The 14,894-nt window shown below is 34.5% G+C and overlaps 1 protein-coding gene across 2 annotated transcripts; it reads right to left on the bottom strand.

The window, feature by feature from the left end:
- Nucleotides 1-2,379: 2,379 nt before the first annotated feature.
- Nucleotides 2,380-13,908, bottom strand: LOC102597586 (signal peptide peptidase-like 4). Of its 2 annotated transcripts, none has more exons than XM_006339518.2 (14): nucleotides 13,611-13,908; nucleotides 11,194-11,352; nucleotides 10,977-11,088; nucleotides 10,536-10,655; nucleotides 10,209-10,360; nucleotides 9,881-10,063; nucleotides 9,537-9,571; nucleotides 7,318-7,480; nucleotides 6,122-6,175; nucleotides 5,104-5,196; nucleotides 4,835-4,977; nucleotides 4,376-4,446; nucleotides 3,781-3,864; nucleotides 2,380-2,969 (listed from the first exon to the last, which is right to left on the bottom strand). In XM_006339518.2, exons 1-14 carry the CDS (start codon nucleotides 13,755-13,757, stop codon nucleotides 2,866-2,868), a joined length of 1,620 nt encoding a protein of 539 aa, XP_006339580.1. In that variant the 5' UTR covers nucleotides 13,758-13,908; the 3' UTR covers nucleotides 2,380-2,865. The 2 variants fall into 2 exon arrangements, with proteins under 2 accessions (XP_006339580.1, XP_015167374.1); XM_015311888.1 differs by having other exon boundaries at nucleotides 9,881-10,033.
- Nucleotides 13,909-14,894: the final 986 nt, after the last annotated feature.

Raw genomic sequence — 14,894 nt, 5'->3', positions numbered from 1 at the left:
TGGAGATGGTGATTCTTTTTATAGAGGGAATTCCCTTTGCTGACAAATATTGTTTACTTTTTCATTTGTGACCCTTGAGGTTTCCAATATTGTCAACCAAGTATCCAATTTATGAGAAATTGACAATTTTGGAATCAATTTAAGAAATTAAAGTCTATAGAATCATTCCATGTTTTTCAAGTGTATTAGTTTTTTTAAAAGAAAATTCATAATTTGATTTCTTTGTCTAGGAAAAGCAAGGTTTATTTGTCAATTGTTGATAGCAATTTATTAGTTACCATAAAAACAACAAATTATTCATATTATTATCACGCTCAAATTTATCTATACAAAATATAAATTTACTTTAAAGCAAACTATCAAGCAACGACATAATTCTCTAGTCAAGTAAGTAAAAAATAGTGACTGTTATTTTTGTAATTCAATCTAATTTCTCTTTGAGACGCAATAGTGTAGAATTCCATACTTTAACTATGTGAACTAAATTATCTATTTATGAATGTGTATTTGGAAAAAAAAAAACTCTAATGAGGACATAAATAGGAAAAAGAAATACAATTACTTAAAAGAATCAATATTTTGCCAAATTCAGTTTAAAGCAATATGATGAGTGTAAAGAAAATGCTTAGCTGTTAAAACAAGGAAATAAAAGGGTGGAGTAAAGTGTAAATTATGTAAAAAAAAAAAGGACATGAAGAAAAAGAAAGAATGGGAATTAGGGAGGGAAGTTTAATTTTAGGTAAAGTTGTTCTTTTCATACTCAAGTATATTTGTCTCTTTGGTCCATTTTATTTTATTTTTAAAATTATTTTTGCTTTTTCTCTTTAGTTTTGTGTGTGATAAAGTTTAAAGAGCAGCATAAGGCTAGATGTTTCTGGAAAAATGTAGCAATAAAAAGAGAAACAAGTGAGGGGTCAGGTCAGTTGAGCTGTCATACTCATTTTCCATTGAACAACAAACCTTTTTCTTAAGTTTTACTATTTTCACAATTTGTGCTAATCAACATGTAATTAGCTAATCTTGTTTTATCTTAATTTTAAACTATTTAATTAATTAACAAAGCTGATTCACAAATTCAAAATCATTTGGTGCAGAGTCTTAGTGAGTGGCATGCACACAATTTTGGTGTTAGCTTATTGATGGTGGTGATGGTTGTGTTGTTGTGACAGGTGGTCGTGATTGTTGTATATATGGTAATTGGTGGTTGGTAGTGATCGTTATTGGAGTGAAAGTGGTTGATGATGGTGATTGTGTGGTGATCGCATAACGTTAAAACTTACCGTTGATAAATCAAGATTTGAATTAAATGTAACGTTCAATTCTTAAAAAGAAGCCCTTCAGATTTTATCACCTTATCTAATACTATATACTACTATAAATTAAGAAAAAACAAAAACAACATGGACTGGAAAAGCAAAAAAGCAAAAGGATCCTTGATTAGGAATTACTCCTTGTGTCTATATTTATGTGAACTATTTCATTTTTCGAGATTCAAATAATTTAAGTTTGATAGAGAATATATTTGCACATAAAATCTTCAATTTTTTTGAAATGAAATTTATATATTTGAAAACTACATAAAAAATGCTATAAGGCACAATAATTAACAAACCAAAATATTTAAAAGAAAAATTTACAGTTAAAAATAAACTTGTTTGAATCTTGAAATCCGAAATATGTCATATAAATTAAGCCGAAGGAAAATACTAAAGTAGAGATGATGTAAATTTTAAAACTGAAGTCATAAAATGTACTATTCCTATAAAAGAAGGGACCGTTAGAGAAAGTTTTAAAAGGTGTTTCACGAAAATCAACGCTAACGGTCGCACATGCCGTTGATGATCATGTTCTGCTTTTGTGTTTTTGGGGCCTTTGGCAACTCAACCATAATCATTATTTTAATGGCAAAAAATTTAAAATGTATCGAACGATTATATCAAATCAATAAATATATAATATGCATTTGAACATATATTTTCACTTAATTTATGTGTTGTGTAAAACATGCTTGTCATGAGGGTCCCAAATTCCAAATCATCTCGTAAATTACAACTGATATCAAGCTCGAATAAAGAAGAAAAGTTGCAATAGATTGTAGAACTAGTCTTAACAAAAGCTCACCATATGATAATGTTGCTAGAAGTGTAAACAGAACTTACTAAGAGCCCGTTTTAATTGGTTTAAAAGTCGATCAAACCTACTTTTAAGTCAATTTTTGATTTCTGAAAGTGTTTGACAAATATATAAAATGACTTAAAATAAGTCAGAAACCAAAAGTAGGTATCCCCCTACTTTTTATTTTTTAACTTAAAAGTCATTTCAGTTTGACTTTTTATTTTTGACTTAAAAGCTACATTTTTTAATTCAATCCAAACGGGCTCTAATAAAATGATTTCAGCTCAAAGAAACAAAACCATAGTTGAGTAAATAACATCTACTGTTCACTGAACAGCCCTCAAGTTAGTACAAAAGCTGCACAATGTAAGCTAAAACAAGCTGTGTTATACAAAAGTTGTCTTTTTTTCCTACTATAGATGAAATTACTGCACACTGGCTTCGTCCAAAGAAGCGCGATTACAGCTACTGCCTGATGGTGACAGGATTTGAACAGCTTAAGGCATGAAGCTTGGCAGGTGCACGGGCAGTACAACTCTACTTTAAACTACAAGTTATACATCTCAGCTTTTCTGCTAAGCAGTGAAATGTCTCTGCTCAGCGTTCACAACAAGGGCAGTCTACTAAAATGTCCAGCTATCTTCAGAGTTCCACCCTCTTGAACGATTTTACTCTTATGTACACCAACGTGTATATGGAGAAATCAGAGTTGTACGTGGATTACAGATTGATGGCTTCTCTACTATCTAGTTACTCTGGTTGAAGCCGGACATGCGGGCAAGGCCTATCTGGCTCTCCTCTTGTCCATAGATGCTTGAGATCACCTCTTTGCTTTCCCAGCGTCAAAAATGTGCCTAACATGAGCAATAACAATTGTTTAAAGCGATGAGCACTAACATAGAAAATGAAAAGTTCAAGCTTTTATTGTTTAGTGTTAGAGTGGGGGTTAGGGCAATCCTCATTCCTCCCCTCGTGAGGTAGCTTTTGGAGTTTAGTTAGACCCAAAAGTCATTTCCTTTACATGGTATTACTTATTAGAGCAAGAGCCAGAGTAGTACTCTCTACTGTGAATTCCTCATTCTTCTCCTCTCTTAATACCCCTCGTCTTTTCGTTCATAACCTTTGACCAACACCCACCATTTTCACAACTGTTCCCCAACCTTTTCTAATGCGCTGGACTTCTCTCTCTCAAAATACAATAGCCCCACATGCCACTATGGGCTCCCTCATCTCTCCCTCAGCCATCTAGACACCGACCTTGCTTTAGTTCCACTCTTAAGCCTGTTGAACGTACACTTTCTTTACTCTAGATTCATTCTTCAACTGGTGTCTCATAACTTCAGCCTCTCTCTTCTCAAATGAAAAAAAAAGAAGAAAAAAGATGAACAAAAATAATAACCAAAACAATTTCCAAATGAACTTTCATCTCCTAAAATGATGACTTTGGATAATACCTCACCTCATAAGCTAGCTTCTAGACTTGAAGGTCCATTTCTTTACACTCATTCGTTCCGATGTTAATTCTCACTTCTTTTACATGGAGTGACCCTATGTGTGTTTGTGGTGGTAGATTATAGTGCACAGTGGCAGACTATCACTAGAATCAAACGTTATCGGCTTGGCTGCTCCATTATGAGAGATGTTTTTGTGCTTCATGTAACATACCTAGTGTGAACGGAACAATGTAAAGCAAAGCAGGTTGACCATGACCATCCATCAAATTCAGTGCCACATATGTAGTGAGCAAACCTGTAAAAGGAAAGAAAGAATTAACAGGCAAACAGAGACTTGCATTGGTTCTAAATCTTGAAAAACACTGATCAACAGTATAAATGGATGCTAATATATCATACATACGCAATAGTTCGATTGTTTACACAAAACATATCAACTTCTCTTGACATGGTAAAAGACATACATATCAAGCTCAGACACTAACACATCACTCCTCAAACTTCGCCTAATGCCTGAAATACTTTTAATTGAAGTATTTATTATTAGTAGGAAAATGGGCATAAACCGAGTATCATGACTGCAGTTAATCACTTAACCATGATCAAGTTGCATATTTCTGTGAGATAGTCCCCTGCTATTTCAGATTAAAGAGGTGAAGAGAAGGGAGAAAGAGAGGGATGAAACATAGAAAACACCAACCAGCAAGCATTTCTATTGACAACAAGAAAATGCTGTTCCATTTGGTCACAATCAAAAAGTACATTGCGCTAAATAATTTTACTCCCATTGTTTGAAGAATCAATACCTAAACCATAAGCAAGCATAGCCCACAAGAAGTATCCATCTCGAAGTCTCTTATTACACAGCCAGTCGTACCTGCAACAAAGAACAAAATCAATGGGAAAAAACAAAAAAAAAAAAAAAAGGTATAAAGCTTTGGACTGCTTTAATTTTTTGAACTTACAAGCATTCATCATTTAAAATGATAACCTAATATTCAATCTTTCTTTTAAGTCTTGAGATTAACTTAAATTGCTCATCTGAAGAATCAGAAATATTTAACATGGAAGCACTTAATTATGCAGCCATGCCTCAGAGAGGCAATCATAGGCTCTATTGGAGGATGGAAAAATAAGTATACTGAAAATAAAATTGAAGCCTCCAAGAAATATAGGACTTGATGGAACCACATCAAGGTAGAAAATAAAAATAAAAACAAAACAAAACAAACAAAAAATAGTTTCATTCAGCTCCATGGTCAAACCTTAAAGAAAATGCTACCAGTAAACCTGGTAAAATTATGTCACCAAATCCAATGATACTGTAGCCATGCCAAGGATCAAACAACCGTGGGATTTTCAGTAACATAGGAATGCCATCTTCTCCACTTTTATCACCTCGTGCAACCTACAACAGAGAAAATGATCACATTTCCAGAGCAATAGTCAAAGCTTCATAGTGATAACTGATAACAAGGACAAAAGTACACAAACAACACAAATAAGAAACTCTACAAGCAAATAAAGAACTTACCACTATCATCACACTCTTATGGAACAAACTTTTGGAAAGAAACACCCAGAAAAGGTCATACAATAAAGAACAACTCAGAAGAACTGTTCCCACCTGATATAGTCAAGGAAAATAAAGGATAATGTCAGACTGCCAGTAATACTGATAATCTTTGCACTACTCACCAAGAATTCAAGTCTAGAAGGACCAATAAATCAACACAGTAAAAGATAATTCCTGAACCAAAGTATTAGTAAAAACTGTTGTTTTTTTCTTATAGTTGTTTGGCTGCAGTACAAAAGAGATACAACATGAACTGCAGAGAAATCAGCCGTGAAGCATTTTCCCAATAGGAGGAGGAGAAGTGAGATGACTACACAAATGATGGATTCTGAAACCATGATCTCGTCTTTCTAAACCTCTTCTACAAATATTTTTTTATATGGTAATTTGCTCCCTTAGTGACTTGAACCCACAACCTTAAGGTTGGTGGTGGAGGGGCTTTCCACTTGAGCTATCCCTCTTCTCCAAATAAATAGAGCAGGTCACTGATTTGTTTAATAAGCATTTTAGTGGCTCTAAAGTGAGTTATATTAATATCCATCTAGGGACTGTACTCATTTGATAAACTTCTTGAGCTTAAGAAGATTTAAGTGAATAAAGGGTAATTGAGATTACTTAGTGGTAACTCTCTGTATTTTAATGTATATACAAAGAAGTAAGTCAAAGGTGATTCGCAACTTTCTCCATACTCTCTCCTCGTTTCTTATTAGTTGTTGACAATTGAAAAGCAAAAATAGAATTTCTACTGAAGTAAAAGGTTAACTTCTGTAGAGTTTAGGTTTTGGGGGAGCACTTATCTACTTAATAGTTGATGTCGAGAACAGGGATACCACAATACATTAAGACATTGCTCATCCACAGTAAAATTTCAAGCATTATTGAGAGAGTCCAGGAATATACCATTTCCTAAAACCAAAACATTATATAAACTGTAAAGCTGTAACACAATAAAAAACAGCAGCATGAATTGTTTTACCTTGAGGTTTGGAATCTGCACAACCTGGAGAACCGTGATGATCAATGCAATACCCTAGTTAAGAGAGATCATCAGTCCATTACCTTGAGTCAATACTAATAAGAATAAAAATAGAGCTATCCAATTATCAAGTTACCCTATTTTCCTTTTCTCCTGCAGCTTGGGGGTTGGGGTAGCTCTCCCTAGTGTCTAGATATATAATCATACCTATTGAAAGTAGTGGTAGCCAAAGAATAGGAGTTGATATTCCAACACTGAAAAATATGCCTAAAACACCCCCATGTCGCAGGGTGAACAAAAAACATATTTCCAAGTGTCTGGAAAAGAGTAAAATGTTTACAGATTTAAATCATCAAACGTTCTTACAGGAAACAGGAAATTGCACCAGAAGTACAGTAGTTCCAAGAGAACAAAAGACAATGAGAACAGAACTTGATAACTCAAAGAAAGAACACCGGAAAAAAAAGAAGCAGAAGCCAATATTATTCTCTTGAAATCCAAAGATGAAAAGAATTCAAGCACATAGGTACGTCAATTCAAAAGCAAAGATGTTACCAGTAATCTGATAATATAGAAGAAAGCTTCCATTTCCCCCCTCACAACCACATTTTTAAGCACATACCTACTGTCTAAATATAATAAAAAACATGTCTACTCTTTTTAAGCATATTGTGTCATCCTTAAGATAGCATCTGCAAAAGATTTTTTTTTTCTTTTGTAGCACACAGAAAGGGCTTACTGCTCTGGAATTTTTTTATTTTTTTTTATAACTGTAGTGTCTGGAATAGCTTTCTCGCACCTCGATTAATTCCACGAGATACCTGCCACCTCCCACCAACAACAGGTACCAGGTGACTTTGCCCACCAAGGCTAGGATAGATGGGAAGAATAGGCTTTTTTGACGAGGTAAAATTTTGTTTCTATAAATTTGTTATCTCCATCATAATATGTTAACCTTAACAATTTCCACTAACCAAGAAGATTAAATCCAAAGCAGGTGGTAAGAAGTGGTTTGACATCCCACCAACCAAGCCCATAAAAGAAAAGGAAAAAAGAAAACCATGGTTAGATAAGTGCAACTCTCTAACCAATAGGTCAGGGTTAAAACTGTGAAGAGAAAAAAGGAAATAGAGGAGATACAAGCACCTGAGATGATATTAGACAAAAGAATAGTGTGAAAATGCAGCAACACTTACAAGTATATCTTGACCTATCCAAGCAAAGGAGATGTGACGGTAAACTGCCCACAGAACTGCAAAGGCTATGCAGAATGGAGAAATCGCCAGCGTCAGATATGAAACAGGTCCCAGAAAAGGAATCTTAATGTATGACTGTCCAAAACGTTCAAACCATCTGAAACTATATATAATGAATGTTAGCTACACTTCTAAGAACCACCAGCAACTTGAGTTGTGGCATGTAAAATGAACTTAAATCTTATTTCAAGAAAATATAAATAAGAATTTAGTAGCAAAGACTTTGACAAAAACAATTGATGACTGTATATAATGCACCACAATGAAAGAGCACACGCCCAGGGTGATCTGAAAGAAGACATGTCCCCTCCTCCCAGCAAAAGAAAAGGAAAAGAAGGATAAAAGGCATATTTGATAATGCTCCTGTACAGCTGTACTTTACAGTGAAGGGCTAAGCCACAGTCACTTTCATCAAAGCACGCAAAGCTGGACCTTAATAACTAGTACTACTCTGGTGGGAACTAAATGACCCATCACACATGAAAGGATGTAAAAAGATCAACAAACAACATTTCACATGGCCAAATCGTTATTAGAAAGGAACATCATGCGTTACTGTTTGTGATCATGTTTAAACAACAGATGTTGGATGATTTACAGCAACAACCGTAATCTTTGTTTTGTTTTGAAGAAAGAGCGACCGTAATCTTTCTTTATGCCACTCATAAATGGTTGGTGTTTTTGGTTGAGAGAAGTTTAAAACAATGGTACAGTCAAACTTTGAGATGGTAAAAGCCTTTCTTCCTATATAGGTACGGTAAGAAGGTAAATGCCTCTCAAAAGGCAGATTTATGGAAACAGACTTTCAAAAGAACGAACATGTAATGCTAATGTGACTGCTACTGTTGTGTATGATTGTGGCCATTTATGATGGAAAATATAATTGCGGTTAAAGCTTGAAAAGTGTGATGTAAAACATTGAGGGGATAACATGTGAAGTTAGAGAACAAGAAATTCCTTTTCCATTTTGCCTTTTAATTTGTTGACTTCCAAGAAAGCTATTACTCCCTCTGTCCAACAATACTTGTCCACTATACTAAAAATAGATGCCCAACAATACTTGTCTACTTTATGAAATCCATGGATAATTTTACACTTAGTTCCTAATTTACCCTTATCATTAATTATAGTCATTTCACTATTACATTTTTCAAGACATTGTATTTATTATATTCAAAGGGTGATATAGTAAAATTACCCTCCTATTTATAGTTTCTTAGTCAATAGTGGACAACTATTGTTGGACAGAGGGAGTATAAAAGTTTTGAAAAACAACAAAATGATGTCACATTCAGTTCCACCAAAACCTGCAAGAATCTCACTTGTATTTATTATCACATGATCAAGATCTATGCACAATGCAACCACAGGTCAATATTACCAAGGGCCAGGATTGCAGAACATATCACAGAGTGTCAGAAATAGAAAAATAAGTTGTGCTAGTGGTGCCAAAGAAAGAGAGAAACTAGCTCTAAACTTGCTTCAAACCAATGACGGGGGCTTCATATCCACTATTAGATATGATCTGATATCACTCTAACTAATTAGACTTCGGGCCCTGAATCCTAGATAGAATTTTAACAAGATCTAACTATGCAATTGTACAAGTTGATGTGAAACTTGTATTTGTTTTCCATGCACAGCTGCCTAATTACAGATTGATTTTCATTCTTGGTCTTTCTTGGAGCAGTTTTACTATAGAATTTTTGAAGCAAAAAAAGAAGAGTGCTGACTGCCAGTTGGAAAAGTAAGAATAATGAGAATTTGCTTGAAGCAAGAGATGTTTTTCCTTTGTTTTCTAGTGACGATGGATGATGTTCAGAACAAAAATATGCGGCAATGAAATAAGCCAACCTACTCAACCCTCCATGTTTGAAACTTCACTTTCCAACCACTTCTTTTTCTGGAAAGCTTTGCTAGCCTTTCTAGTTTGCAGAGCGTTTGCTTGGACAGTTTATCATAAAGATATTTGAAGAAGTTTTTTTAATTAATTTCTAACAAACTTCTATAAAACAACTAAACAAAATCTTTACTTCTTTCAGAAAACTTTTCTTAAAAGCTTCTCCTGAAAACAACGCAAACGTGGTTTTGCTTAGTGGAGCATTTGACACACTGTAGCTAAGAAAATCATATATGAATAGCACCAATAAGATACATACCATGATAGCAAAGCGACCAAACAAGTTTGTAGACCCTGTAAGGACAATGTGAGAAAGGTGTTACTTCAAATATTGTCCGCATGAAGATAGAATGATTTAAACCTCATTCAATCCATTCACGTCTTTCCTACATGTGAAGGATGTGCTAGCAAGTTCTTAACTCAGATGGATTAATGAAAGGGGTCACCAATGGATGAAATTATAATGGAAACAAATATGAAAGGAATTGTGACATGAAAAAGATAACGTCCTGATTTCCATTCATATTTAGGGTCTTGTTATTTGCGTAAAATCTTATGTATTGCTACCCTTGAATTAAGTCTCCTTCTATTGGTGTGACATACCTCAACACCCCCAATGGCGAATAGAACCACTAGAACCTCTATAAACCAGGAGGACATCAATTTGTAAAGCATAATCAAGAAGCAGGATGCAACCACCACGAACAGAACTGCTGATATTATGTTGATTTCCAGCACAACACCGGAACGAGACCCCTCTGTGACATTGCATTCATTTGAGCCATCCTGTGAGATTTAAGATACATATTTCAACCAAACTGCTAAGGAAAGATGCAGTGAGTTTCATGCTTCAAAATCGTAAAATACATGGGATGCTGCTAAAGAGCAGGAATAATAAATAGGAGAGGGAGAGGAATGTTTGTGACTTTACTTTTAAGAGCTTGTCCTGCTCAATTGCAGCTTCTCTGGCACGCCATGCAGACCAATAAGAAGCACATAATATGGTAGCAACTGCCATAAGCCATAAAAATACTTCAGCTACATCAACCATTGGGCGCTTTGGAGAGTACAGCTGTACAGAAACTGAAAGACAGAAAATCTTTTAGTCATTATTTCAGAAACAAATCAGCAATAATAGAGACCATGTCAGATAATCTCAGCTAACTATGCAAATGGAGCTATAAGCTGTTCCCCCCCCACCCCCACCCCACCCTTCCCAAATAGACCTACAAAAAAAGTACAATACCACGAGACTCACCAGAAGAGCTATTTCCAAGAAACTTTATCAGGCTTGTGCCAGCATGTTGTGGGAGCATGATAGCAGGGATACCAATGTCCAAGTCAGGTTCATGGGGTTCACAAACCATCTTGAAGAGCTCTACATAGCATTAAGAGAACATAAGTTATATGTAGCCGTTTGCATGTGCATATCAAGATATTAAGCAATGGTGGTAATACAGGAATTTATCGGATGATTTTAGTTTTTCCATAGGGCACACTGTGATGACGTTCCAAGACAATATCAAAATCGATCACTGAAATTTGATAATAAGGAAATAGCACTGCCTGTAGTTCAAAAAATAAATCATGACTGTTGGTTGGCTGATTGCAGTTTCCACAAGACAATCAAGAATGAGCCAATTCATATTGGAAGTTTTTAAACAATATAGATAATAATACTTAGGAAGAGCACTTGAACCTGTTTGGTTGTTTATTATGAGGATAGCTGAAGCACCGGCATCTTCTGCAACGTTAGCTTTGGTAGTGAAACTGCAATTACCTCGGTGCACCAGGATGGCCTCACCAGTGAGCTACACATATTAGAAACCTAAATTTTGAGTTCACTATACAAATGACATTTTTTTGAGGTTTCCAGCCAAATATGCTTTCAACAGGAGAAATAAATGTGAAACAACCTTATTCCTAGGTGTGCTACAACAATCCGGAGGGTCTGCAAAAGCCAGTCTTGTCTGATTAGCACGCTTCTCCTTTGATTCCAATGTCGGTCCAAATCGAGCACCAACACCAACAAACTCTGTTACTTCTATACCGTCAACCCAGATCGGAACTTTGACCTATTTGAGGAATTTAGATAATATGTCCAATTACTAGTGTGAGACAAAGAGACTCCAATAAACATATACAAGTAATAAAATATTTGACCAAGCAAAATTAAAGTAACATCTAAACGGCAGTCTGCTTCCACGTGAAACTGACAACAGTTCTATCTTGTTCAACCTTTTTAGATTCTTTTGGACTGATATCTTATGCAAAGACTATCCAATATGAGCATAAGATACAACAGTCAAGTGTTCCAATTAGGGCTTACATCAAAATTAGGACCACCTAATGTCTCATATCCCATAGTGGAAGAAAAAGAGAGGTCATAGAACCAATATTCACGAAAGTGGTTATTCTTCACTTTTTGTTTTTCCATGTTGAAAGTGATCACCAAACTTCGACTTGGGAAAAGAGTAAAAAAGGTACTATACATTGTATAGATGCTGGAACCTGCATTGACATAATCTCTTTTTAGGATTAGGAAAAGGGAAGATGGTATTCAGTGGGGGTCATTTTGTTACACAACACCTGTTTGGGCTTCTTGTCTAGGAAAGTTGGCCATTACTTCCAATGGCTCATTGAAGGACTTTCAACTTGAGAGGTAGAGTTCCATATTACTTTTTGTCTTTGTATAACCTAAGTTGCTCGGATTTGGGTGCAGGTGTCTTATACGGATGCGGATCTAGAGTTCGGATCTTTCATGATCTAATTAAAGATTCAGGGGTACAAATCTAGGTATGGATACGAGTACGGGGATTCAGCTAAAAATAATTCAAATATCTAAAAATGAGTTACAAAAATATGAGCCAGAAACAACTTTTCTATCTTCACAAGGTAGGGGCAAGGCTACGTATAGTCGTATACACTACCCTCTCCACACCCCACTTGTGGAATTACATTGGGTATGTTGTTCTAGAGTTATAAATGAAGTGTCCAAGCAACTTAGGATATACCATACAACATCTTGATAACAAACTTCCCCACTTCCGAAATTCAATTAAGTGATTAACTATAATCATATATTAACTGAAGATTAATTGGGGAGGTGCAATCATATTTTTGCTGAAGAGGAACTGTCGAAGTACTATCATATTAATTGGGGAGGTGCAATCATATTTTTGCTGAAGAGGAACTATGGAAGTACAATCATATTTTTACATAACTCTTAAATGGTAAGCCACTCAATCAGGGGTAATTTCAAGTAACTGGAAGTGGGAGCACCCACGGCTCAAGTCTCAACCTCTTTATGAGAGTGTATTAGGAACTTCTAAAGATTATACTAAATTTGCACCCTCTTCAAGAAAAGTGTAAGGGGTGCAATAATAATCTGCATTCGCTAACTTAAAATCCTAGATCCGCCACCTCTTTTCCTTTTTAATAAAGTAGATTCACCACTTCCTTCAAACTCTTATTTCTTAATTTACATGCCATGGGACGATGAGGAAAGAAATTGAGAGCACAGTGGGAGGGCTTAGAAAACCAATGCATCCTTCCCTTTTTAAAAAAAATAAAGTATGCATGCGATGCATCATATCACTAACTTAGCAACTAAATCGTCAAGCTGCAAATCAGCACCAAAACAAAGAAAATGTGAACCAAACCATTTTTATTGTGATTTGGATAAAGGTGATTGTTTTAGCAACTCCTGTGCACCTCTACTATTTCACACGATACCTTCCCGTTACAGACATTGGATAACTTTATCCACCTCGGACTTAGATAGGTGAGAAGAAATCACCTAACTCTTTTATCAACCGTAAGGTCACCCTTGATTGCTAATGTCATAGTTCCCTTTAATTGTTCAAATGATAATATAATTAAACACATATAGCATAATAATAGCAAGTATATCACTCAAATATTGTTGATAAATCGCCAGACAAACACAAACAATCAAGTAACAGAGTCTCAATGGGTTCAGCTATATGAATTCTCTACATCAATTTCACTCTGTTAGATCAAATTTCATTTCAGTACCAACTAATTAAAACACACATAAACACCCCCAAAACAAAAACACAAGAAGTGGGGAAAAAATCTTAACTCTCAACAAACCAAACCTACAATTCCCCATTCATAACTAGAATACCAGTACAGTACAGATAGAACAATGTCACCAAAATTAAGTTTTTCTAGCATATTTGGCGAACTAACTTCTTGTAGCTAAAGAATGAAGAGAACCAGAAAAATTAACTAACTTTTAGCTAAAAAAAATACTCAATTTTGAACTGAAACACTAAAAAACAGTTAGAATCAAGAATCAGAAGATTACCAGAACAAAATTGTTGCTACAACCAGGTCGACTTGGAGCAATATCATCTTGGTGAACTATATCACCCCCACTAACTAAACCAGTACATAGCACAAGTACAACAACAAAAACAGCACAAATTGAACAATCCACTTTCTTGAACTCCATGAAATTCAACAAACCTAAAATAAAAAACTCTCCTTTTTTATTTTTTTGAGCAAATCTTGGAGATCAAAGGTAAAATGGGTGTTGTTCTTTTTTTTTTTTTTTATTCCCTTTTGTACTTTTTTTTTGGTGGAAGATGTGAAGAAAGACATGGGAAGTGGGGGATATATGTATGAAAACAAGAAATGAGTCATAAAGAAAGATAATATTCAATTAAAGTACTGTTTTGGTCTTTTTATTTTAATTTGTTTTGTTTAATTATTAGTATTATTATTAATGAGTTGTTGTGTTTCTTGTTGGTTTTTTTCTACTCTCACTAATGACGCGTGGACCACACGTACCTTTAAGGTAGTTGACTATTTTAATAATAAGTCACCTCAATTTTTTGTAGTGGAAACTTTCTTATCCTATCTTATGGATGTGTGTCACTAATTGGTATATTTATGTATTGTCATTTCTTCATGAAGGTGACATTGCCTTTGAGATTTTTAGAAACACCTTCATGTGTTTGATACGGAGTTTCAATTTATATAACACATTTTTTCTTAATTTATTATTAAAAAAATATTCAGTTTATTCTTAGTGAAATGATTTAGAGTCACGTAAATATTTAAATATTGTTTTAGATCACAAGTTTAAATTTTTTTCTTTTCTTCTTAAAATTTTGTGTTAAGTCAAACGGTGTCACATTAAATAAAACGAAAAGAGTAAGAGTTTTTTCATTATTAGTTATATTTGGAATTTGAAATTTAATATTCAAAATCTTTAGTAAACTACATATTATATTTGTTAATTTCTTAATGGATTTTTTATACTAAGGTGCGCTTATTTTTGTGGAGCCAGTCAAGTGAGATTACACGCACGACCTATCTACAATAATTAGGTGGAGCCAATCAAGTGATAATACACACATAACGTCGCTATTTTCTTGAATTTAATTTTCTTCAACAAAAAATATTTTTTTTAAAAAAATAACTATAGTTGAGTACCATATGAGAATCAACTCTAAAGTAGCACAACCATAAAAATTCGATGATTATTAACTCTTTCAAATTTTTGTGATTATATATAACTATAAGGTATATCTTTCACAATTGCTTTCAAGTAATCCCAATTCAAAACATTATTAATTGAGGTGGT

This window comes from Solanum tuberosum, unplaced genomic scaffold (assembly GCF_000226075.1).
Source record: "Solanum tuberosum cultivar DM 1-3 516 R44 unplaced genomic scaffold, SolTub_3.0 scf00010, whole genome shotgun sequence".
In the NCBI taxonomy this organism is placed as follows: Eukaryota; Viridiplantae; Streptophyta; class Magnoliopsida; order Solanales; family Solanaceae; genus Solanum; species Solanum tuberosum.
The sequence above is the reverse complement of the archived record's forward strand: the minus strand, read 5'-3'. Positions and strand labels throughout refer to the sequence as shown.

Bases quoted from the DNA above. Each gene is read 5' to 3' on its own strand.
- LOC102597586 (XM_006339518.2), bottom strand. From the start codon at position 13,757: ATGGAGTTCAAGAAAGTGGATTGTTCAATTTGTGCTGTTTTTGTTGTT. The intron at 10,361-10,535 runs GTGAGTCTCGTG...TCTGTCTTTCAG, and splicing joins TCTTGGAAATAGCTCTTCTG to TTTCTGTACAGCTGTACTCT. The intron at 4,447-4,834 runs GTTTGACCATGG...TCTTTGTTGCAG, and splicing joins CTGGTAGCATTTTCTTTAAG to GTACGACTGGCTGTGTAATA.